Below are 26,578 nucleotides of genomic sequence, written 5' to 3'. Positions count from 1 at the left end.
CTTGGCTTCAAAGCCTATGGAAATAAATGGAAAACATCCCCATACATTTCAAGCACCCCTGTTTTCCCAGGGAGAGTCCCAGTTCCTCACTTCCTTATACTCATCCCTTGAATATCACTGTCCCGATTTTGCCTTTTGGGGAGATTTTGGGAGTGGTTTATAAGAGCATTTTGTCAATGTATTGGGACAAGACATATACAATCTTGGCGGGTTTCAACATGCTGTCCCTGGGTCTTTCAAAGTGAAACTATTCAATGCACAAACGGGGGAGACTCTGGAAACAGGGCTCCCCGGGAGAAGACAAATTTTGGCAGGCCCCCCTCCCTAAATATATCTTATTTTCACAATAATTCCTTTTGGTGTAGTTGCTTTTTATGGATCTTCTCAGTAGGTACCCATATAACATTATCATTATTTTTGCACCCCCTCAACTTTGTGCCCTGTGTGGGGGAACTGCCCACACTGCCTTAAATCTGCTGCTGGCACACAACATGTAAATTTACATGTGTGAGCATATACAGGACAATTAAATCTTTCCAGTAAATCCTGAAGACAAACGATCCTCTTTGCTTTAAATTCATGGGACTAGACCCAACTTGGAGGAGCTAAGCTGACTCTTTGTAAGTTGTCTGCCACAGAATGCATTGCCACCCCACCGTTTCAGATAAAACACACATGTAAACATGCCTACCCAGATAGCAATACAGAATATTCCTGGAGCGCTAATCCTTAGTGAGACAACTGTAGAGCTACAACCACACTAGAGAGTGATCATCTATGAAAACCTTGCAGGGTATGCATTCATTAAGTCCACAAACTTTAAATATGCTGCTGACTGCCCTGACCTAAATGCATGAGTTCATAGACAACCAAGGGTAAAGACACACAGACATGAGCTACAGCATGATGGAAGTCATTTTTGACTCCCTTCCTGCATTATCTTCCACATGACTGGAAACATATTGAGGGGGAGAGAACACTGGCCCTGTTTTTCATCCCACCCCCCACTGTTCATGCAGGGAGTGGGACACAATTTTGAGCTTGAGGGGAAAGACTCTCTTTCAGTTTTCAATGGGAGATTTTATCCCAAGGCTCATAGGGGCCTACTTATGGAGTTCTGTCTTTAACTGGTCCCAGTTCAAGAGTAAATGCTGGTCTGGGGTGCCTATTGGGCGGGGAGAGACAGAACGGTCATTCCCTTTTATTATAGACCACAGGTGATCACCTTTCTCTCTATTATGGGGTAACGCCAACAAATGCTATTAAAATATTCTGGTTCTTTTGCAATTTAATCTTGATTATATCATGTACCAGGCTTTGAAAGTTGCTTTTAATCTCTTTCACCCCCTTCCTTCCCATCAACTCTAAAAAAAGGGATCCCTTATGCTTCTGTCTAAGCAGTCTTAAATTTGCACTTGCAGAGGTTTATAATTCACTTACGACTTGATGGGGAGAAACACCCAATATGAAGAAAGGCAAGCATTTTGTTTCAAATATGTGTTGTAAAGGTAGACAGTTCTCATTAAGGGCTAGGAACCCTTTTTTTACTCATCATGTCAACTCCTTGCCTACAGGAGTGACTCAGGTCTCAGTTGGTTAATTAATGGTTTTACATTCCAGCACAAAATGATCCCAGATGGAAAGCTTTGATTAGAATGCTCAGAAATATTTATTCTGGTCAGATACATTTCATAAGAACTAGTTTGACTACTGTAGTATCACCAGCGTGGTTTCAGTGAGATTAATAGCCATATATAATGCTAAAAGGCATACTGAACTCTGTAGTGTGTATCCGGGTTGCATCACAAAACTTTTGTTCCCTGTACATGTGAGCAGTCGTCAAATCAGAATCCAAGCATGTGTTTACATAGAGAAACACAGGAGATTATACATAGAGATCAACAGCAGCTCCCACTGAACTCCCAGTGGGCTGTGTTCACATAGCACATTAAAGTGTTGTTAATGTTGTAACTATGGTTTACTTCAAACAGGCAGAATGCTGGTGCAAACTGCTCAAAAGTCCCCTACTTCCCTCCTGGCTATACCATATGGGAAGCCACAAGCCTTGACTTGTCATCTTATCCCAACCTGGGCTTGTGGTTTGTTTGGGGCAAACAAATTCCGAGCCTGTGTTGAGACAGACACACCAAGACTTGTGATTTGTTTCTCCAATCATCATGCAGCCAGGAGCCATAGAGGAGTGAAGTGAAGACTGTAGGCAATCCTGTGCAGAAGTCTGAAGCAACAGGAGTGTGAACTATCTAGAACCATCCTAGAAATTACGGTTGTGCAAGGATTCAAAATTAAAATTAAGGCCTAAGCCTGATTTATCAAGGCCAGAATCTTGACCCCATTTACTTCAATAGAGCTGAGTCAACATGGTTAGGATTGTACGGTAAGGCACACAATTGTTATTAATGGATCTCTTTTGCTACCTGTTTCAAATATAGCTTTAAGGCCGCTCCCAAATAGGCAGAGAACCAAATAGACAAGACATTTTAAAAGGTTGATTAAAAAAAAATTGTACCTTCCAAACAGTGGTACTAAACGTCAATTGTACTAAAACTGTGGCCTACGGACCAAATAGACAATGATGTGCTCTCAAGCCACCCACAAAATTACAGGTTACTGTGGGGTGGGGTGGGGGTAATGTTTCTTAAAGAATCAGTGATCAACACTGAATGAAGACTTTTTCGAGGCAGGTGTACTGAATATGCCATGTGAAGGCAAATGGGGAAATGGTGCTCAATAGAATGTAGAAGAGGTCTCCGTGCATTCTGCATCACTGAGACAATTCTCAGTCAAGAAGATTGAAGATTTGCTGACCTAGATCATCTTTGAGATTACCGAACATATTCTGTATCTTCACGGGTGTACTGTATCAGAAAAACCAACTTTTATTTTATTTTATTTTATTTTATTTTATTTTGGGTGTTCAGAGCATGTGGAACACCATCTTCCAACCTTACTTTTTTGAGCAAAGTATAATGGAAAATAAAACACAACCGATTGCTCCTTTGCAGCAGCTGGGGTTAGGTTTGCAATTATTCAGCACAGCCAATTACTCTTTGCAAGGAGTTGCCTTTATCATAAGGCAAGCTATGACGGGTAAATGGCTTTGGCGACAGCACACTTCTGAAAGAGATCCCTGTATTCAGGGACTAGATGACCCTCGTGGTCCCTTCCAACTCTACAATTCTATGATTCTATGAATAAGGCACAGTGAAGTGGCAGGTCTCCAAAGGGAATGGCTCTTTCTAAACATCCACAAGACTAGGATCTGTTAATGAAACCGGCTCCCAATATTTGAGTACAGATTGATGATGATGATGATGATAGAACCTGTAAGACCAGGTCCTTGTGGATAACCACATCCACATTTCCCCAAGCTCTGCCCATACATAACCTACCATACTCCATGACTGCTCTGTCACTGCCGCACCGCAGTCCACTCAAGTTCTTCCCCTGATCTGCAACATTCAGTCCTGGATCCTGACCAATGTGAATCTACCTTTAGCAACTGAAACTTAGCAACCCTGTCTTTATATTGCTGCTCCCTTTAAACAATTTGACAGCAAAACAGAGATGTTAATAACCACGCACACATGCGGGAACTTAGTATATATATATGGTGACAGATGACTTACACAAATCTTTAGAAGATTAAAGGAATCGGCTGTATTGCATTGATGTCACCTGTAATTATATCTCTACACAGACGTGAAGAACCACCCAGGCTGCATGCTTACTTTATGTATTTAAATACCCAGCAACAGTAACTGCAGATTAAGTATTTATTTATTTACCTGCTTGCTTTCAGTTTTTTTGCTTTTGTTTTTGGGTTTTTTTAATACAAATCAGCACTACCATAGACTAATGTCTCAGAGACTGAGCAGAGAGGCAGGAAGGAAGCCCCCAGCTGAGATCTTCCTATTTTAGCCAAATCAGTCAACCTTAGGCAAGCCAGTATTTCATGTCAGCCTCAGCCCTTTCAGCCCCAGACTGTACCTAATCTGCAATATAGGGGTGAGAACACTGGCCCTCCCAGAGGTCCATTCTTAACCTGAAACTGTTCTTAACCTGAGAGTGCCACTTTAGCTAATGGGGCCTCCCACTGCCGCTCCGCCGCCGTTGCGCGCTTTCTGTTCTCATCCTGAAGCAAAGTTCTTAACCCGAGGTACTATTTCTGGGTTAGCGGAGTCTGTAACCTGAAGCATCTGTAACCCGAGGTACCACTGTAATCCTTAAGTGCTTTCAACACTCAAAACATACAGTACTATTTTAATCCCTTGTGGCAATGCCCCAGAGCGTATGTAGGGCACTACCTAGATGAATTTGAGTTACATGGGCTTAGGGGGTTGCATTGGACTGTACCTCTTGAAGCAGTTAACTAGAAGAAAAAAGCCTAGCCCAACTAGGGTTGCCAACTTTGTCTGCCAGACCTCGCTCCTCTGCTGCCTTTTATAGCAGTTCCACCTGCCAATATTCTAGCCTTCTGTATATGGGGAAAAGTTTCACCTGCTGTTTCCTACAGATCAAACCGCAGGTAAAGCTGCAAGAGCAGGACAGGTAACCTTCCTTCCCCCCCCCTCTCCCCCAACCCCCCCCCCAATAATCTGGCAATTATAATCCTGATAATATTTGCAGCATCCAACTGGCCTCATTTTAATGAAATCTAGCGACTGTGGTCATGCTGCTTTGGGGGCGGGGGGAGGATACAAAAAGAAGAGGTAATAAAAATTGTCCTGTGAAGTTGAAATGATGTTCTATGAAGGATCTCTGGCCAGCGCTCTCCCCGAGATTCATTATTAAGCTGCAAATATTATGTCACTGTTGTCTAAGCAACCACTGGCACCGTCTTCCAAAAGCGAAGAAATTGAGCTTGCCTGACTCAGCAGATGGCTGGGGTGCATGTCTCCAAGAAAAGGAGGGTCAGGTAGTTAAAGCGGGTTTTAAAAGCAGCTAATTATTATTTTAAAAGAAAGGGGAATTGTGCACTAGGAAGGAAAGCCTGTCTCTTTGCACAGAAAGATTGTAACAGTGTCTTGCCATAACACGTTATATGCTGCCAATAACATAATATATATGAGAAACAGTGAGCGAAGTGATAAAGAATAACAATGGAGACATGGCAACATTTGTGCATGCTGAGGATGTTTTCTTTCCAAACACCTCCAAGGGTCATTTAAGGAATTTTGGAGCTCGGGAATAATTTGAACAATGGTTTGGTGCTCCACTGGGGAAACCCAGCCAGATGGGTGGGGTATAAATAATAAATTATTGTTACTAAAATTATAATAGTAATATCTAAAGAGGCATGGCAGAAAACCTCTGGCTGATGACAACAGGTGATAGGTGATACTGGCTGCCATTTATCTGACAGTATAATAATTTGCATTAGACAAGTCTCTTCAATTTCCCCCCACCCCCATTCTTTTGCGGTAATCAGGATAAACTTTGCCACACAAGATAGCAAGGGTGGCATATTTTTATAATCGAGTGCATTGCTGCTAACACACCTGTTCCCACACAGGAATAAAAAGCATAACTGCAGTATGAATTCAGATGTTCACTCAGAAATATGTATCACAAAATCAATGTGATTTGCTCCTAAGTGGACACAGGACTGCAGTGCCAGGCTTCTCACAGTGGGGCACACTTCTGAATAAACATGCACTGGATCATGCTCCTAGCTTATTACAGGTTAACGTTACAGAGAAAATAAACAACAACAACAACAGGATTTATATACCACACTTTCTTCCGGTGGGTGGGCAAACACATCAATACAATTAAAACTTCTAAAGCGCAGTATAAAAGAACCTTCTGCAAAACAAGAATTGGCCCTCGAACCAATAATCTTGGGGTGACAGGGGACAGAACTTTCAGCCAGCAAATGCTTTGGTAAAGAGGAATGTTTTAAAATTCCTCCTTAAAGTTAATAGTGGGGGGGGGGGGAAGCCAATGCACCTCTCAAGGGAGGGCATACCCCAATGGAGGAACGCAGCATTCTGTATCATGTTCCTGACACAATAAGAGAGCACCGGTGCTGCATTTAATCTGCTTTTGTTTGTTCTGAGATGCTCCCTCAACGTGACCGCGTTATTGCTGTCCTCGGGAGTTACCACGCAAGAAAAGTGGAACAAAAACAAACCAGAACCTTTGCGATATTAAAAAGTCGCTGGGTTTCAGATTCGGACCTAAGGCTAGGCTGTGGCAAAGTAGACGCTGAATTACTGGGCTCTAAACTAATGGAAACTTGGAACTCACATGGTGGGTACATCAAGCACATGACAAGGAATATGACAACTGATTCTCATGCGATCAGTACTCACTTTAAAAATAAAATAAACAAACTTTTTTTAAAAAACAACAACACCCAGTTTTTCTCTAGTATTGTCACCACAGCCCCTGGAACATCTGATTCAACAGTAAGACTACAAGGGCCCACCAAGGGAACACGTCCTTGCCAGAAACCCTTTAGTACACAACAAACTGGTCCTAAGTAAGTTACTTGCTTGTTTGTTAAGCTATCCAACATGTATCTTTTTGTGGCCAAAAGTAACAAGGACAGGAGTATGCCTGATCTGTTTCTGCCACAAAATTATGTGGAGAAGAAGTGCTAAGAGTCCTTCGGTGTTAGAATGGGCCACTTCAGATTACAGTGGGAGCAATCAGAATTGTTAATGGTTCCCTATGTTAAAAATAAAATAAAATAAAATAAACCTACTCTGCAAATAGAAAACTAGTCCACCAGAATAGGTTGGGCTGAGTTTGGTACTTTTTGTTGCTGTTTTTAACACAGGGCGCATTTAAAAAATGTTCTACTCTGAGATAGTACAGCCCAATGTATGGCCTCGCGGTTCTACCACTTGACTTGGCTGCATGTGAGGCCTAGGCCTCAAAAATGTACATTTCACAAATGTAATGAAATCTCTCTCACACACAACTCTACATCTTTTTAATCGCCATCCCTCCAGCACCTCTCAGGTTTCAGTGCCTTGACTTCTAGAGAGCATTTGAACAAACTACTTTTCAGTCTAAGCAATTACATTGGTGGCTTCCCAGAAATATGTTTAGAAGGGAAGACCTGCACGTTACTTGTTACAGTGACAAGCCAGGCCATTTTGGCAGAACGTATATACACTATATGATGCGAAAATGAGCGCACACACGTGTGCACATGCACACATATATCTATATACAGTCCTTTTTTCTTTAAAAAATTTGTTTAAGGCTACTCTCATTTTCCTACTCATATTTAAATACTGCCCCTCAATGAGGCCAAACTTAGATTTACAAAACGTTTAGGGGTATGCGTACCCCTGAGTCCCTCCAGAAAAAAAGCACTGTGTGTGTGTGTGTGTGTGTGTGTGTGTGTAATCCTTTCCTTCCTTAGCTTAGTGAAATAGGTCTGAACCAGACGAAAATGATTCCAAAGAGGCACATTATTTTATTTTTTTTGCACACACAGCATTGGTAGGGCAGAAGAGTTAACTTTGAGCAAGGCAAGATGCCATTCCTGCCTGAAGAATGCTATGCAGCTCAAAAGCTTGCTGCTGTGTGTTATGCAACATTGGTGGTTCAATAGAAAGGATCACCTGAACCATATGTAATCTAGTCTAATCTGTTAAAAGGTGACTGACACTCCTTCCTTATTCAGAATATGCATGATAAAGGAAGCAGACAATTTGTTTTACACAAGAGTTATTCCCGTAACCTACAAAGGACTCAGTGTCTATAAATGGGTGTTGTCATGCTGTAGTGGTTTTTTTTTTTGGGGGGGGGGGAAGCATAGGAAACATAGCTCTAAGCTTTTTATCTGCCTGGTATCACTGGGAGCTACTAGAGTGTATTGTTCAAGTATGAGGCAATACCCCCAGTTCAAACCTCAGCAAGAAACTCACCGTCTCTCAAGACTGCACCTATTGACTTTGCCTATAGAAATGGCTGAAATCTACTCCTTCATCAGCATGTCGCCCTACACTAGGCTCTATCTCTTGGACACACTAGTGTGTGACTAAAAGATGGGACCCAGGAACTGCCTGTTACGTACCATATAACAGTATAAGCAAAACCTACGTATCTTTATACCATTTTCAAAGACTGCCATTGTTAAGCTAAGACTATACTGTAAGTATAATTTGAAGGCTGCGTTATGACTGGATATTTGGAATTAATCCTCCCTGGGCCTTTCAATTATCCCAGCTGAGTAGCAGCTTTTGCTAAACGGCAGGGGCTATCCAGAAGACAACCAAGAGAAGCATGGCATTTTAAAAGCAATAATGCTATGATTGCTGAACCCGAACACATGCAAATTGTAAGTTTAATTAACTGATAATCATCTCCAAGACATAAAGAATTGTCATTTGTAGTTTGACAAAGAAAACTGTGCATATGGCATTCTGGAAGACATATGACATGCCTTCCATCTGTGGAATATGACTGTGCAACTTACGCGATGCCAGATAATAATACTCAGCATTTATATCACCCGTTCTGAGTGTTTCATACACTTGGCTTAGCTGTAATATCAGAATATATATTGAGCATGCTGGCTGGTGGGTTCTGGTCCATAGCCTATGGAGTGCACCACTTTGGCACCCTTTGGGACAAGGTTCCACATGCTCAGTGACATATTTAAACCATGGAACAGGTGCATATGTGGGCAAAACTAGCATGCCATGCACCCATGTCCTGAGAATACAGTGGTACCTCTGGTTGTGAACGGGATCCGTTCTGGAGCCCCATTCGCAACCTGAAAGGTCCGCAACCTGAAGCGCCGCGTCTGCGCATGTGCGTGACGCGATTTGGTGCATCTGCGCATGCATGTGACGTCATTTTGCGCTTCCACACATGCACGAATTGCCAAACCTGGAAGTAATCCGTTCTGGTACTTCTGGGTTCTCCTGAAGAACTGTGGATGGAGGCTCGTAACATTATACAGGAGACAGCAACGAAAACCATCCCAATGAAAAAGAAATGCAAGAAAGCAAAGTGGCTGACCAATGAGGCCTTACAAATAGCGGGGGAGAGAAGACAAGCAAAATGTGAAGGAGATCGTGAAAGATACAGGAAATTGAATGCAGATTTCCAAAGAATAGCAAGGAGAGACAAGAGGGCCTTTCTAAACGAGCAATGCAAAGAAATAGAGGAAAATAACAGAATGGGAAAAACCAGAGATTTATTCAAGAAAATTGGAGATATGAAAGGAACATTTCGTACAAAGATTACCACAATTAAGGACAAAAGTGGAAAGGACCTAACAGAAGCAGAAGACATCAAGAAGAGGTGGCAAGAATACACAGAGGAATTATACCAGAAAGATATGGAGGTCTCATACACCCCAGAAAATGTGGTTGCTGACCTTGAGCCAGACATCCTGGAGAGTGAAGTCAAATGGGCCTTAGAAAGCCTTGCTAACAACAAGGCCAGTGGAAGTGATGATATTCCAGCTGAACTATTTAAAATTTTAAAAGAGGATGCTGTTAAGGTGCTGCACTCAATATGCCAGCAAGTTTGGAAAACTCAGCAGTGGCCAGAGGATTGGAGAAGATCAGTCTACATCCCAATCCCAAAGAAGGGCAGTGCCAAAGAATGCTCCAACTACCGCACAATTGCACTCATTTCACACGCTAGCAAGGTTATGCTTAAAATTCTACAAGGCAGGCTTAAGCAGTATGTGGACCGAGAACTCCCAGAAGTGCAAGCTGGATTTCGAAGGGGTAGAGGAACCAGAGACCAAATTGCAAACATGCGCTGGATTATGGAGAAAGCCAGAGAGTTCCAGAAAAACATCTACTTCTGCTTCATTGATTATGCAAAAGCATTTGACTGTGTCGACCACAGCAAACTATGGCAAGTTCTTAAAGAAATGGGAGTGCCGGATCACCTCATTTGCCTCCTGAGAAATCTCTATGTGGGACAAGAAGCTACAGTTAGAACTGGATATGGAACAACTGATTGGTTCAAAATTGGGAAAGGAGTACGACAAGGCTGTATATTGTCTCCCTGCTTATTTAACTTATATGCAGAATACATCATGCGAAAGGCTGGACTGGATGAATCCCCAACCGGAATTAAGATTGCCGGAAAAAATATCAACAACCTCAGATATGCTGATGATACTACCTTGATGGCAGAAAGTGAGGAAGAATTGAAGAACCTTTTAATGAGGGTGAAAGAAGAGAGCGCAAAATATGGTCTGAAGCTCAACATCAAAAAAACTAAGATCATGGCCACTGGTCCCATCACCTCCTGGCAAATAGAAGGGGAAGAAATGGAGGCAGTGAGAGATTTCACTTTCTTGGGTTCCATGATCACTGCAGATGGTGACAGCAGTCACGAAATCAGAAGACGCCTGCTTCTTGGGAGAAAAGCAATGACAAACCTAGACAGCATCTTAAAAAGCAAAGACATCACCTTGCCGACCAAAGTCCGTATAGTTAAAGCTATGGTTTTCCCAGTAGTAATGTACGGAAGTGAGAGCTGGACCATAAAGAAGGCTGATCGCCGTAGAATTGATGCTTTTGAATTATGGTGCTGGAGGAGACTCTTGAGAGTCCCGTGGACTGCAAGAAGATCAAACCTATCCATTCTCAAAGAAATCAGCCCTGAGTACTCACTAGAAGGACAGATCCTGAAGTTGAGGCTCCAGTACTTTGGCCACCTCATGAGAAGAGAAGAATCCCTAGAAAAGACCCTGATGTTGGGAAAGATGGAGGGCACAAGGAGAAGGGGACGACAGAGGATGAGATGGTTGGACAGTGTTCTTGAAGCTACTAACATGAGTTTGGCCAAACTGCGAGAGGCAGTGAAGGATAGGCGTGCCTGGCGTACTCTGGTCCATGGGGTCACGAAGAGTCGGACACGACTGAACGACTGAACAACAACACTTCTGGGTTCAGCACATTTGTATCCCATGACGAACGCAACCTGAAGCAACTGTAACCAGAGGTACGACTGTGGGATGCTTGCATTTCACAACTAAACGTCCTTAGGTCCTTCCCTGCTGCAGACGCCTGTACTAGAACATGTAACACGTTGGTGGCGCACAATAATCTCCAAGTCAATTATACATTCTTTATCATATATTAGTCATCAAAGTTCTGAGAAGAATATATAAAGTCTTATACAAAATCCACAAGGACTTATAACCTGACAAATCTGAAAACAGACTGTTGGTATCTAATTACAACGTGTTTTTTTCAAATGTTTGATACCATCTAAATATCTAATTCTAGTATGTCTTCCAGATGTTAAACTCAGTCTTTAGATTTCCTTTAAATAAATTCCTGAAGATATCAACAAAGGTAAGTTCACTGTGGTTTCCAAAAGCGTGAGGTGTTGATATTACAAACAGACGTTAATAAAGATGTACATAAAGATGAAGAGACAGGGTGCCAGTGTTTTTCACCTGTTTCGCCCAGACAATCCTGTAGTTTAGGAGGCCGTTATTCGCCCCCAATGGGGCCCTTTGATTGGGGCTTGCAGATGGCACACTCCCACGAAAAATTAAGGGCTACTTCAGTGGTTCTCAAGACTTGGATACATATACAAATTCATGAAGAAAAGTTTTTCTTGGCTTAAGCTGAAGAACTAGGTTTGCTTAGTGCGATGCGGGCCTTCTGCACATGCGCGTGACGTCATTTTGCACTTCTGCACATGCGCGAATTGCCAAACCTGGAAGTAACCCATTCTGGTACTTCCGGGTTCGGCGTATTCATATCCCGTGATGAATGCAACCTGAAGCAACCGTAACCAGAGGTACGACTGTATGCTGCTGGGATGCTTGCATTTCACAACTAAAGGTGCTTAGGTGATCGGGAAGCCTTCCCTGCTACAGAAGCCTATACTGTACTACGACATGGGGCGGATGGAAGGAGCCATGCAACAATTTGGATGGAACTAAAATTGTGGTCCCACAACCAGAGGTGAGTTTAGGGCAGTGCGACTGGTTCCACTGCACTGGGCGTCAAGCCTAGGGGTTGCCCACAGGGTGTCGAAACTATAACATAGTGAATTTAGCAGAATGGAAGGCAAGAAGTGGGGAGGAGCCAAATTTTGGCCTCACACAGGGTACAGTTGAAATTTGAAAGACCGATGTCCGCCGCTGTCACAACCCTTTTCTTGTTAATGTTGCCACTTCACAGCTGTGACATCAGAAGTATCACAGTTTCTGCTTGTAGCAGTTGGGCAATTTTAATGTGGAGCTGCCAGGTTCATAGCTCAGCCTCTTACAGTGCCATCCTACACATTTTTCATCAGAAATAATTGCCACTGTGTTCAATTGGGCTTACTCTCCAGTACGTGTGTTAAGCACTGCAGCCACAGCTACTACGTTGTACTAGAAAGCAGTGCTGCAATTTTTTCAGGGCTATTAGTAAGTCTTGCAGGGTTATAAGGGTCAAGTTTCGAAATATTATACTTTCTAATTTCTGCTGCAACTCCCATATAATGTGTGTGTGTGTGTGTGTGTGTGTGTGTGTGTGTGTTTTCAATTAAGTTTCTATCTGCCACTGCAGACAGAAATTGTGACCAAGGGAGAAAATAGGGTTCAGTCACAATGTTTTCCTATCAGATGGCCTACTGAACTCCAGGAACCATTTAAGTTTAGGCAAGTTGACAAGCAATTTATTGCTCTTTTTGCCTTCTCTGGTTACCCTGAGAAAAGCTTTTTTGTGCAGATTACATACATATTTTTCTTACCAAGCAGTAATATACACTGCATTAGTCGAATGAAAATTATGCAAGCTGATTTCTTTTTTGGCTTTTGTTTGCATTATGCCCCATTGTGCTGGGAAAAACAATATGTGCTTTAATTAGCAAATATCTGTAAATAATTTACTCACTACTGAGTGCAGCAGAACAATGGGGGCAGTTTTCAAATACATCTACTGAGTCTGTACACTGGGTTTCTTGCCATAATCTTCTATTGTTTGATATCTCTATCAATCAGTACATCATTCACAGCCAACATTAAAATGTGCAGAAAGAATCCAAGGCTCACAGCGTCACAATAGCAGCCCCAAGGCAAACAGTGCCCACTCTTTAAAAAAAAGAAAATCTATAGCTTTTGCATGTAAAAGAATATGTGTGTGTGTGTGTGTGTGCGCGCGCGCACACACATCAGAATATTCTTCCAAAGGAGGACAAGAAAATGCCTTGAACTTTCAGACCCACTACCGGTAATTAAAATTTGTCCTGTTGCCCCAGTCAATCAATCAACTGATTGATTAATCTATGACAGCCTTCCCCAACCAAATATCCTCCAGATATTTAGGACTATAAACATTCGTCAGTCTCAGCCAATGGGCAGGGATGATGGGAGTTGTAGTCTAAAACATCTGGAGGACACCAGGTTGAAGAAACCTGGGTTAAAACTGGCAATCCCTAACAGTTATAATACTTAGCATTTTTGTAGCACTTCATAGTAGCAAACCACTTTACATGTGTTATGGTCAGCATTATCATCTCAATTTTTGCATTTGTGATAGCTTCCTTAAGGCGACCTTGTGAATTCATGGTAGAGATAACACCGGAATGAGGAACTTCCTGGCTGGAAGCTCAGTCTCTTAATGCAGCAGCAACGTTTGTTTGTCTCTACTGCCTTCACGTATAAAATACGGGGCAACGTGCTCTAATTTTTACAAGAGACATGCATGGGTGATGTAGAGAGATGTAAGTACATGCCAATCTGTATGTTACCTCCTTTTATGAGTTACTGAACCATTCGAGAGCAGAATTAGGACATCATAAATCCTGTCAAGATAATATTATTGGACCACGATGCAATGTCATTACACTCTGACTAAGTTCTGGAATTGTGACAGTCTTGCCTTTGGGGGGACATTTGTGTGTGCTGGGGAGTAGGGATGTTAACAAAGGTGTTTTTAGAAATCCAAGTAATTAATCACCTCCATGCCTTTGTGCCACCTTCCCATGGTAAATACCATCTTTATTAAAGGTCTCTGTTTTCCTTTCTCACTCCTGCATGTCACTATTTTCAAAATGCAAAAAAACTGTATCATGTTCCACATGTGACAAGCACCTGTGCAAAGCCACCTGAGCCTACTGCAGACTTGCAGATATATCTGAATAAAGATCCAATATCAAAGGGACTACTTGATTCAAACCTCCACAGTTTGTATTTTATGAGTGCATTCCTACGAGCATATTACTCATTTTGCATTATTTGTTGTTGTTTTGGAAAGAGAGAGAAGTCTCTTTCTGTCAACTGTCCCTTTCTTAGGATTCAGCAGAGCCCTTCCAGCATTAATGGGTTTTCTGTGTCGACTCAGCAGTTTGTTAATTGGCGTATTTCCCCTCCCCCCCAAAAAAGTAGTTATTACTTTACAAATGAGAGGACAAAAAAGGAGGAATTTATATTACTCTCAGAAATCCCAATTATTTAAGATGCCAAAATAATTTTAAAGTGTGTATTTTTCCCCCACTCCCTTCTCTCAGCTTATTAACACCTTTTTATATCTCCTTACAGGTGCAGGGAATCTGAGCACTCTTTTGCCTAACATGCCCATGCCCCATCACTCCAGGAACTTTACTCCACAGTCTGGCTCATTTCCAACATCCGAGCTTGGCTGGGAAACTGCCTGAAGCAACAGAGCACAGGGAGGTGAGATGAGGGGGGGGTGGCTCTGTTCATAGGTATACTGTATAGGAAGATGCCTTATACCAAATCACAACCTTGGTCCATCTACCCCAGTATCGCCTCTCCAGTGGGGCAGGGAATTTTTTTTTCATGGGTACAGTCATACCTTGGGTTACGGCCGCTTCAAATTGTGTGATTTAGGGTTGCGCACCGCGCCAAACCTGGAGTAACGGAACGGGTTACTTCCAGGTTTCGGAGCTCGCACATGCGCAGAAACACAAAACTGCGCCTTGCGCATGCGCAGAAGCACCGAATTGCATCACGTGCGTGTGCAGACGCAGCAGCGCGGGTTGTGAACGCTGCGGGTTGCGAACATGCCTTCCGCACGGATCGCGTTTGCAACCCGAGCGTCCACTGTAATTGTCTAGAGCAGTGGTTCCCAATTAGCTAAGTATTGTGGGCCCCCTGTTTTTCAAAAGCCAAGCTATGGGCACCCCTGATTTTGAAAATGTTGATAAGTTTTCATTATGTGAATAGTGCCGCGGAACCCTGAGTGGGTTACATGGACCCCCTGCAGCCCACAGACCACCAACTGGAAACCACTGGTCTAGTGCAGTGTTTCTCTACCCTAGGTCCTCAGCTGTAGTTCGGACTACAACTCCCATCATCCTTAGCTAGCAGGACCAGTGGTCAGGGATGATGGGAGTTGTAGTGGTTCTCAAACTTTTTCCTCTGGACTACACTTTCAGAATAAAAAATTGCTCATGCCACCCCAATTTTATTTATTTATAAGAAACACACTGGAAAACAAACAGAAACAACTCCTAGCAGTGCTTGATTTATAACAGAACACAACTACTTTATAATAAGATCATGGGACATGATCATGAAAATATACAACAATGCAGCTACAGAAGAACATGAATCATTCCCAAAATATAATTCTAAACGAGCCTCTTACATATGTACCTTAGGAACGTAAACAAACTTAATAAGAGGTATGGGCTTGCTTTGGCCGGGTAATCTCATTTATATTAGGTCTAATTTGAGAGTAACAAACTCTCATCTCCTCATTAACACAAAGAAGCCTTTATCTTTTCTGACGTTTCACATTTGTCAGAGTTGAAAAATCCCTGCTCACCACAATATGTCGTGCAGAAATGCAGAAGAACAGCCAATGCTATACTCTGTTCGAACAGCAATTCTGGATCACAACTAGGATTGTCCTCGGTATCACTTGATGCGCTTGCTCTCATTTAAAAAATGTATCTATCCATATTTTGCAATATATGGTACCTATATCTATATGTATACTATACTATACTACGCACTGAAATGTTTAAATGTTTCTTTGATTGTCCTGGAATCTTGGCGCCACATTTGCGATCCTCTCCTGCCACACCAGTGTGGCACAACACACTCTTGGAGAACAGCTGCTCTAGGATTTCAGAGAACAGCTTTTCACTGCCCCCTCCCAGAAAACCTGTGTGCTACAGCCCTGTCTCCACTGCCAGCATCCTCTTGAGCTACTGACAACATTGCAATGATAAAATAGGAAATGCTGCTTATGCTACTAATCAAATATACACCAGTCTCTGTAAAGCCCAATTGGGTTTAGTGGGGGGTGGGGACACACAAATATACAGCAGTACCTCAGGTTACATATGCTTCAGGTTACATACGCTTCAGGTTACATACTCCGCTGACCCAGAAATAACGCTTCAGGTTAAGGACTTTGCTTCAGGATAAGAACAGAAATCGTGCTCTGGCAGTGCAGCGGCAGCGGGAGGCCCCATTAGCTAAAGTGGTGCTTCATGTTAAGAACAGTTTCAGGTTAAGAACAGACCTCCAGAACGAATTAAGTTCTTAACCCGAGGTACCACTGTACAGGATACAAAGAAAGGCATTTAAATCAAGCATTTAAGGTTGCTCTAAGGGTTTTGGGCATTGTGTTGAATGCTGATTAATGCCCCAACAAGCACTTTCAGAGTTCGATTCCTCCAAAACTCTTACCATTGCTCCCCTTAAGAAGAATAAATACCCTAAATTAAGATACCTAAGAGGCCGAACCAGAATATGCTTTCTCCTTCCTAAGCATTTTGTACATGTGTTAATATTAGGAATCACAAAATCTATACGCGCTTTAGCCTCCTGAGCAATTCAGTAAGTATGATTAAGGGATAAAGTAGCACAGGAACAAACACACACACACACACACACAGCCAATTTATCTCACTTGTGCTTAGGAATATACTACTGTGTAACTAAGCAACTAAAAATAAAGTATAGCCTAATTAATTCGCCCCTATGCTTATTTAAAACACTCAATTAGAACTTTTTTAAAAAAAGAAAAAGAAAAAAACCCCATCTTGCTCAGTATCTTAATATGCTTGAGGGTGTAGCATATAAAAGCTTTTTATTCTCTAAAGACAAGAGTTTAATGTTTAGCGTCACTGATCAGATTGGGAACAGCAACTGCAAAAAAAACCACAACTGGCTGCAGTCAGAGGCGTATGTAGGGCTTGCTGAAATCGGCCCCCACCAGGGGTGCAAATAATGCTGCTACTCCTTTCAAATCTCTGTGGCAAGATGGGGAATCACAGAATTGTAGAGCTGGAAGGGGGCACGAAGGTCATTGAGCCCAACCCCCCAATACTTTTGCCCTTCCTAGGGTTCGAACCCATGACCCTAAGATTCAGAGTCCTATGCTCTACCGACTAAGCAATCCCAGGACTAAGCTGTGGCTCTCCAGAGGGTATTGGATTGCGACTCCCATCATGGATGACCAATGGTCGGGAAAGATGGGAGTTGGAGTCCAATAACCTCTGGAGGGCCACAGCTTCCCCACCCATGTGCTTGAGGCAAAGTTTCAATGAGTGATTATGCAATTATCAATTTCAGGAACAGCTCACGATAAATGTCAAACGTGCATCTCTAATGCTGCAATTACAGGTCTGCCTGATTTGTAAATGTGAATTAATTCGAGCATGCACGTATGGGAGATAGATGCTGCATTAGAATGATCCCCCGCCCATCCCCATCGTGCTTTAATAAGTGGAATATGCATGCCTGAAAGGTGTAGCCATTGCTGATGGAAGCAGATGAGAAAGGACACACCCTTTGGAAGTCTACAGGAGGGCCTCAAATTAAGCCAAGGGTGCAAAAAGTCTAAAAACTCAAAACTCCCACATGAGGAGAATGGCAGAATTTCCCTCTAAACACAGCAAAAAAGTAACTGGGTCTAAGGAAAGTCCATAATAACAGTGCCTGGCTATAAATCCAGTAACATTTTAGCATTATTTATGGAATGCTTTTGGCAGTGCAAAGCATTTCAGCCCAGAAGACTAATCATCTCAGTAATTCTTACAACGAGCTTGTAAAGTTTGTCAGAATTCTTACTTCAAATTGCAGATTGGATAAAAGGGCTGAAATTTCTGGATGACACCCAGAGGGGTGTTTTTTTTAGCTCCTACTCATAGCTGCAACCCTACACCAGCCCTCACCTAGCCTAGTGTTCACTATCCAGACCAGTAGCTGCCCTCCCACATCTCAGCTGCATGTCATTCCTAGCTCTGCTTTGAGAGATGCCAGAAATTAAACCTGGGACTTGGATGAAGGTATGCACTCTACAAACTGAATGACCTATGAGTCATCACACACACACACACACACACACACACACACAAAGACTGTAACAAAATGCACATGTAAACAACATATTTGAGGCTGCCATTCTACATATAACTGGGACTAAGTCCAATTGGAACTTAATAGGAATTACTTCTGAGCAGACATTAATAGGATTCTGCTGTTGGACCACCATTTTTACTCTAAAATCATTCGACAGACCATACCATCTGCGGTGAGCTCATCCTCCGCAAGAAATGGATTTTATTCCGTCATGGTGAACTAGATGTACAATTCCCTTCCAAATCCACTCCACTTTCAGTGCAATCCTATACATGTCTACTCAGAAGCAAATCCCCTTGAGTTCAGTGGCACTTACTCCAAGTAAGTGGGTAGAGGACTATGATCTGAAGTCCATCAGTAAAAAAGAAAATGGGGGGAAAGTTGAGCTCCAGGAATAAGCTACTGTTATCTGTTGTTGGTATTCATAAGATGCATAACTAAGGCTGCAATTCCATATCATTTTACTGAATCCCACTGAATTCAGTGGGGCTTACTTCGGAGTAGGGTTGTGCTGTTAAGCCAGTAAAACTGTAGTCCTACTGATGTGAAGTTGAAATAGTGTTGCTTTTCTTATTGATTTGCTTAAGTGAATTCGTGGAATTACATTACATAGCAGCTGGGCATGAAGCAATACTTAAAAGTTAGTCTCAAAATGCAAATATTAACTCAAAGCAATTCCTGAGAAGCTGGGCAGGTCAGATATCAAGATCACGGAGATGAAAATGTCTAGACTTAAACTGCAATCCTTGGCATACTTAGCTGTGAGTAAGCTTTGCTGAATGCAATTGGGCTTACTTTTGAGCAAATATCCAAAGGATAGTGCTGCTAGGCACTATCACACATGTGATTATGTAGCTAGGCCCTTTCCATTCTCATACCTTAAAGTTTAGTATATTTTTGCTAGACCTGAGCCTTTTCTAGCTTCGCAAGTTAAATTGGTTACCTATAAACGCAGAGGAGATGAGAGGGATTGCACAATAAGAGTTGCTGGTGTTTGCACCCAACTCTTGATCAAATCAAACCAAACACACAGCAGTCCATTGAAACATGTCATCAAAAGCAGCGTACTAAGGTTACAAGGCTACACCTAATTACCTGGAAACAGGCCACATTGTACACACTGGAAACTTACATCTGAGTAAATATGCACAGGATCGGGGTACAAGCCTATGTGTACAGTACACACTACGATTTCTGTCCTACTGAACTTAGGAGAATTTACTTCTCAGTAAACAAGCATGTGACCTGGCTGTCAGGGGGGCAGTTCACACAGCATGCCAAACCTACCCAAAAACCACACTGCAGTTTTGTCCTGTACAGTAAAAAAAGAAAAGAAAAAGTACACATCTATTTCACCATGCACACACATTGCAGAACAGAAAAACCACGTGCCTTTCACAACCCACATTTGAGATTGACAGGCACTGTTCTCTTCAGAACTGCTTTCTGTAAATGAATAGCACAAAGTAGTCCGAATACACACACACTTTGCTACCTCATCCCATGAAACAGATGCAGCTTGGATATTACCATTCTGATAAATTTATAAATAACCACTTGCAGTTCTCATCAGGCAAGCAATACACGACTATCATTCAATCTCCAAAGAAGCTGATCACCAGCCTGTGATAAGATCCAGTGCTCTGCTAAACATTGGTTTTGCTCAGAGCAAGTGCCTCTGTTGACCTTTGACCTCACAAAATACCGCTGACATCATAGATTTACAATCCACATAATGAAAAGCGGCGGGGGGGGGGGGCACAGCTCAACTACATTTTATCTACTGTGCTTAACATATAATTATATTTTGCCACAAAGTTCCTTCCCTAAGCCCTGTCTGTTGCTTTCTCTCTAAATTATACCAAGCTCAATTCTTCCATGTCCAGGACGCAGACGTACAAAGGGTTACATGAGAGTTTGTTAAGAACGGCCTCATCTCTCAGCTTCAGAAATAGCTGTTGATGTCATTTACATAAAAGAATTATTACTGTGGTTAAGTTACTTGAAATAACTGCTCTCTGTACCGAGAAAGAATGCTGAAATGTTTCCCTTAAGAAAGAAACTGCCAATCAGCAAGCTTTTTCTTTTTTCTTTTTCTTTTTCGGAGTTGTCTCTGCTGAACATTCAGGAACGGAATTTTATCATCTAAAACAATTTAAAATAAATGATTTTTTTTTAATTTAAAAAAAAAATCATTTCGGTGTCTATAAACAAGTTAATAGAGTAAGTGAAAACAAAGTACAGTTCTTAATGGGAGTGTTATGTTGCCCTCTCTAGGCCTTGGCTCTAAGTGCGCGTTTCTATAGGCTCCTTGCCAAACAAGTATCAGTGTGTGCTGTTGCTGTTTCTGCTGCCGCTGCTACTCTGCTAATGAATGACTAACTGAGGCCAGCAGGGAAAAATTACATCACTGGGGTGTAAAACTGAACCACATCAGGAAAATTTTCTATACCTGCTTCACACACAAGTCGTAAGCATTCCATGCGAGGCATTTGCATGCATCATCTCAAGGTGTGTTATTATTATCTCCATAAAAAATGATTTTCTCATACGGCTGAATAATTCAGAGACACCTCAGTCAAGGGCCCCTAATGAAATATACCCAGTATAATCATACAGCTAATTGCTAGTAGTTTGCATTTACTTATTTTTTTTATTTTTTTTTAAAAAAAACTGAAATCATGCATAATATTAGGAACGCAGATGCAGATGAGAATCCGTGAATCAAAAGAACACTCCGGCTTGTAATGGTCGGATTAATTTCCTCTGATGTTCATACCACAGTAACATGAGATGGTCATTAAGGCATATTAAAATGATTTGTGGCCCATCCCCCACTCTTCCCAAACTCTTCCATATATACTGTGTGTGTGTGTATTCACGTATATTCACTGCACAAGATCTCAAAATACATTTTTTTTAATCCTTTCAGTCACACAGCCCTGTTATACACACATTTACACCTCTCAATACTGCTTACTCCTAAGTATGTCTGCCTAGGAGTGTGTCCCTATCATCCTTTGGAAAGTTACAGGTATAGACTACATTCCTCAAGTTATGTGTTGAAAAGGACAGTCTTGCTGAGTTGACTCCAGACTCAGTTTGGCTTAGACTCACTGTAAACAATGGGACACACAATTTCTCATGAGTCACAACCCCCATTGTACTCTAAGCACGACTAAGTCCCAACATGGTTTACTCAGAAGTAAGTCCTATTGAATTCAATGGAACTTAACCCCAAGTAAGTGGGGTTAGGGCTGCAGCCTACTGAAAAAAGGGGGTTATTCAGCAACTCATAAAGAACAGCCCTGTAGCCCAAATTGTGCTTGTGCCCAACTGAACCGAGACGGATTAATTTCTGAGAATATGTACAGGATTGCCCTGCAGTTCCTCACTGAACCAAGTGGCACTTACTTCGGAATCAGGCCTGCACTCAAATGCCTATGTATAAATATTTCTAAGTTTTCAATAGATGTGTTAAATTTAAAACAATTCAATAACATTTCCAATGGTTTCCTGTCTGGTTTAGTGGCCTATTATTCTTGTAGTCTTTTCAAGGGGAAGCTGGGAGGGAGGGAGAGAGAGAGAGAGAGGATATTTAATCCTTCCCCTTTCCAGATCACAGACCATGTTGAAGTAATAAATTTGAAAAGCAAATAATAAGTACTAGTGAAAAGAGGAGGGGGGAGGAGAGACAGCTGCAGGGGAAAGTTGAAGGGTGGGGGGGAAGCCATGAGATGTCTGCAAAGTGGGGGTCAACGTGAACAGGGTTTCTGGAGTCGTAACCATTCTTGCTCCTCCAACAACTTTTCCATGTTCCAAAATGTCAATTCAAGAAAGGGCCGGGGGGGGGGGCGCGGAGAGGAGCGAGGGGGTGCCGATCAATCAAAAACTGCACATTTAGAGTACACGACTAAAGCACTCTGTAGGCTGGGGTGGGGAGGGTGTTAAATGGTCATAACGTGAAATTCACGCAAGAAATTAAAGAAGGCATAATCCAAAACGGAGTCTCGATAGCGGAGCTGCTATGGGGGAGAGAGGAGAGGCTTAAGTGGGGGGGGGGGGAGTGGAACTACAATTAACTCCATCAGACTATCGATTGTTGAAGGAACTGGCAGCTCGGCTTGTAAAGGAGGGCGGCGGCGGCGGGTTGGGGGGGGGCAGCATCGTGGACGTGAGGCAAGGGCTGCAAGCAAGCAGGCCGGCTCGGCCGGTTGTTGCCCCTCAACCCCCCCCCCCCCCGCGCCTGCAAGGAGCCTCACATCTGGCTATTGTTATTATTCTGATGATGATGCGCCTTTGCAAATGCTCCCACCTCTCTCTCTCTCTCTCTCTCCGCATAAACACAGCGCCGCTCTTCGCCGGCCCTTAAAATAGTTCCTCCTCAGGAAAACAGCGCAGAGTCAGCTGACTCGAGTAGCCAGCGGAATTGCGGGCATACATGAAATTACAGATCTGGAAGAATACAGTGTGAATGCGAGCCAGCGCCGCCGCGCCGCCGCCGCCTCCCTCCCTTTCTCCTCCCCCCCCCTCCTCGCCGCGCTCTCGATCCGCCTCCCGCAGGCGATCGGAACGTCTCCACCACTCCCCCCCCCCCGGCCGCGCGCCTATCCGTTTTCCCTTTTGGACTGCACCCGGGCACTTTCTCGGGTCTCAAAGTTTATTGGCTGCAGCCTGACAAGGTAGTCCACACGCGCAAAACCAAAGCCAGTCCCCGAAACGCACACACGCCACACCTCTGCTTACTCGAAAGTAAGTCCGCGATCTTGCACCCAAGCTAGTCTGGGGAGGGGGCTGCAAAACCCCACCACCACAGTGCCTGATCCCGGCGTGGTTTGCTTGGGAGCAAGTCCAGCGCAGCCCGAGTTTACTCGGAAGTAAGTTCAACTGTGTTCAATGGGGCTTCCAAGGAAACGTGCATGGGGATCTCAGCCTAACGAGAGAAGCCTCATTCACACATCTGTACTCCCCCCACCACCACCACCACCGTAACTCTTACCCCGCGCGACGCTTTTTCTAGAAAATGTCCACTTTTTTATAGTAATTGTGTTAAGCCAGTACATTGAGACAGGCATAATAACAATTATGACCGGGGAAAGCAAAGCGAGGAGGCTCGCTGTTAATGCTTAACGTGTTTGTGCTGGTTACTGCACACCGGAGCGCTTTGAAATCCGCCCAGGCAGCTCTGCAAGTTATTTGAATGTATTATTTCCAGTACCTGTCATTTATCACTTTATTCAACACGTCTTTGCCAGCGAAATCGCTTTTGATCTCACTCGCTGCCTCCATTTCGTAATTTCCGCCTTCTTTCCAACATATCAAAAATACTTGAAGACCAAAAAATAAAAAAATAAAAGCCCCGCACATACACACCCTAAAGAAGAGGAAGGGGGGGGGGAGGAGGTGGAACGAAACCCTTTCGAGGTGTACAATGTTTAAATTCACTTTGCGGGGGGGGAGTTGTAGACACCCCCCAAATACAAGCAACGAAGGGGAATCAGCAAGCATGTGACGAGGACGCTTCGACAGCAGCGTTAGAGGAAGGGGGGAGAGGAGGAGGAGGTGATGTAAGTAAAGATCACCTTCAACACAGAGGCAACCAAGTTATTGGGCTGCTTGCTTTAAAATATGAACATTCTGCGCAGTCCTCCTTTCTACAGATGACAGGCAAAGTCTGGCAGCAGCCACCCGCTGCAGCCCTTCCTTAATGGCACAAGCCCTTAAAAAAACACACACAAAAAAACCCAGAAGCTCACGTTGCCGGCAGAAAGGAACATTTCAACCCTGTCCTTTAATAAACATTACAAGCAAGGGAGGGGGAGGCGGAAAAGAGAACACAGAGACACACACACAATGACACAGGCACATACACACATACACACACCGAGAGAGAGAGAGAAACGTATGTTTACTACCTCGCCATGGTCACTGTTTCTGCCTTGGGGAGTATCTTCTGGTAGAAAATAAAGTTTGGAGCTGGATAAAAGTTGCCTGGAACTCCTTTCTTCCCACAGCAGCTGTAACTCCGCTATGCAAATCGGATCCTCTGGCTTACATCTTACAAAGAAAAAATCGCCAAGGGACAAAATTCTTGGTCTGCCTTCAAGGTGGAACTGAAAAGCCTTGTAGAAAATGTACGGTCCGTGTAAACCACACGGAGATCCGACCCACTGGAAGGAATAAACAAGGGGTGGAGGGGGATTGGGGGAGAGAGAGAAAATAATAATAATAATAATAATCAGTAATTGCAGATCAATTCATTTAAAACACACACACACACACAGCCAGTTCTGATCAGAACATACTGGAGAAAGACATCCATAAATCAAACACATGTTAAGAAATAATATCACAACCTCTAAGATGAGGAGGGGATTTGTTGAGGAGCCAGGCTGGTTTTCCTCCGAAGGGGGCAAAAAATCCGATCACAGTCACCATTATAATAATCTCTGTCTCTCTCTATATGATCAGCAAAGGCTTTTTTTTTCCCTTAAGAGGGGGTGGAATGGTAATTACAGGGGAAAAGTTCTTGGAAAGTTTGGGGGAGGTGAAGGTGGGTGTCTAGGGGATCCGGGGTGCCGGAATCTGGGGTGTAGAGGCGAAGAAGAGAGGAGAACCGAATACCTGAACTGAATTGGGCTCCATCTCGACGTTCTGAATTGATTGAACTCAACATTCTCTCCAAACTTGTTGGCTTGAATGGATTGCATCAGGTCCTGGCAGGGAAAAGCGATCTCTCGCAGCAGCCGGCTCCGAGCCTCAATATAAAACGCAAACCTTACACCTCCGGTTCGCCCAAAATATCCAAAAAACCCGCCGAGAGATGGTCACGACCCCCAATTTCCAAACCACGTAGAAAACAAGGGGCTTATAGCCCGGCTGCTACCGATCTGCACAGGTAATACCGGTCAATGCATAACCCAACCGCAGCTCAGAAGCCAATGGGTCCAGGCAAATTCGGGGTCTCGGGCGCTTTTAAAAATCTTGCAGCGCCCGAATCTCTGCAGAAACAGGATTGTATTCCCCCAGAGCCCCCGAAGTGCCAGACAAAAGGGCCGTTCCATTTTTTCCGGGCGGAAAGGCGGTCTAGTTGAGCTGCTCATCTGACAGGACCTGCTTGTATATGTCTAATATAAAGAACATTTCCTGCAGAGAGTCAGAGGCGCTGTTCTTCTTTCTAATTCTCTTTAACAGATTTGCTTTTATTAGACATGTAGATTTGTTTGATAGTTAGATTACGTTCCCTTACTGCCATATTCCCCCCCCCCCCGAAACTCTTGATCGTGTTAGAATAGATGCCTGGTGCTAGTATTTTAACGTGGGGACGGGGGCGAGAGAGCGAGAGCTGGGGGGCGAAAGTGGGTTATCGATTATATAAACATATAAATATTAATGCATTTGTTCTCTTTTGCAAAAGAGAGGGTTTGAAAGGGGGGGAGGAGGAGGATTGGTGAGCGAAGGCTCCCAGAAGCACACCCGATCACGGGATCTTGCGAGCAATATTGAGCAGGCAGCTAGCTATGATTGCATTTATTAAGAGGACAGAACAATAAACGCGGCATGATAAATCAATATGTGGGGACCGCTCGGCCCGGGGCTCCGCCTGATCGGCGTGTGTACATTCTTCCGATTTCGAAGTACACGCACACACTCGCATACCAGATACGTGTTTACAATGCAGATCTCCGGCAAGGGCGCGCTCAAATACTAATGTGTTTATATAACCAAGCGATACGGGAATACGGAGTTTTAAAGTGGCACAGAATGCAGATTTCTCTCTGTAATAGTTCGAGGGGAGGGGAAGAGAGAAGGAGGAAGGGCCAACCATTTGGAAACTCGTTCCATGTATCCCGAAATTAAAACTAGTAGCCGGGGCTCGGGGAGGGAACACACACACACACACACATATCCATAAGACAATCAGCTGCTTGTAATAGGGGTATTTATTTGCTTGATTGTTCCGGAGCTCTGCAAACCAGCGTCCCTAAAAGGAACCCCCCCGAGAAACTTGGGAGCCACAAAACCCAGGGTGCGTGGGGTGGGGTGGAAAACGGGATAGAGACCCGGGCTAGCGAGTGCAATCAAATATCAAAAAAATAAAAAACAAAAAAACATCATCACCACCACCAATCTCTGATTTCCCACCAGCAGCCTATAGAAGGGAGTCGCTCCCCCCCCCCCCCATCGCAGTGTTGATAGAAAATGGTGCATTCCTCTCTCTCCAGATTTTACACCGTTGGCACCAAAGCTAGCGTAGTTGATCTTCCCAAAAAGGGGGGG

General features: G+C 43.4%; 1 protein-coding gene across 2 annotated transcripts in view; it reads right to left on the bottom strand.

The window, feature by feature from the left end:
• ARID5B (AT-rich interaction domain 5B) overlaps positions 1 to 25,426 on the bottom strand; it is a 181,791-nt gene extending 156,365 nt beyond the window's left edge. The window contains exons 1-2 of one of the 2 annotated variants that reach the window (XM_033148915.1): positions 24,923 to 25,426; positions 24,214 to 24,468 (exon numbers count right to left, since the gene is read on the bottom strand). In XM_033148915.1, the coding sequence (XP_033004806.1) occupies positions 24,214 to 24,468; positions 24,923 to 24,943 (276 nt within the window). In that variant the 5' untranslated portion in view covers positions 24,944 to 25,426. The remainder of the gene's footprint in view (positions 1 to 24,213; positions 24,469 to 24,922) is intronic. The other variant, XM_033148914.1, reaches the window with a different exon arrangement.
• Positions 25,427 to 26,578: the final 1,152 nt, after the last annotated feature.

This window comes from Lacerta agilis, chromosome 5 (assembly GCF_009819535.1).
Source record: "Lacerta agilis isolate rLacAgi1 chromosome 5, rLacAgi1.pri, whole genome shotgun sequence".
Taxonomy (NCBI): domain Eukaryota; kingdom Metazoa; phylum Chordata; class Lepidosauria; order Squamata; family Lacertidae; genus Lacerta; species Lacerta agilis.
This window is presented reverse-complemented; position numbering and strand designations above follow the sequence as displayed.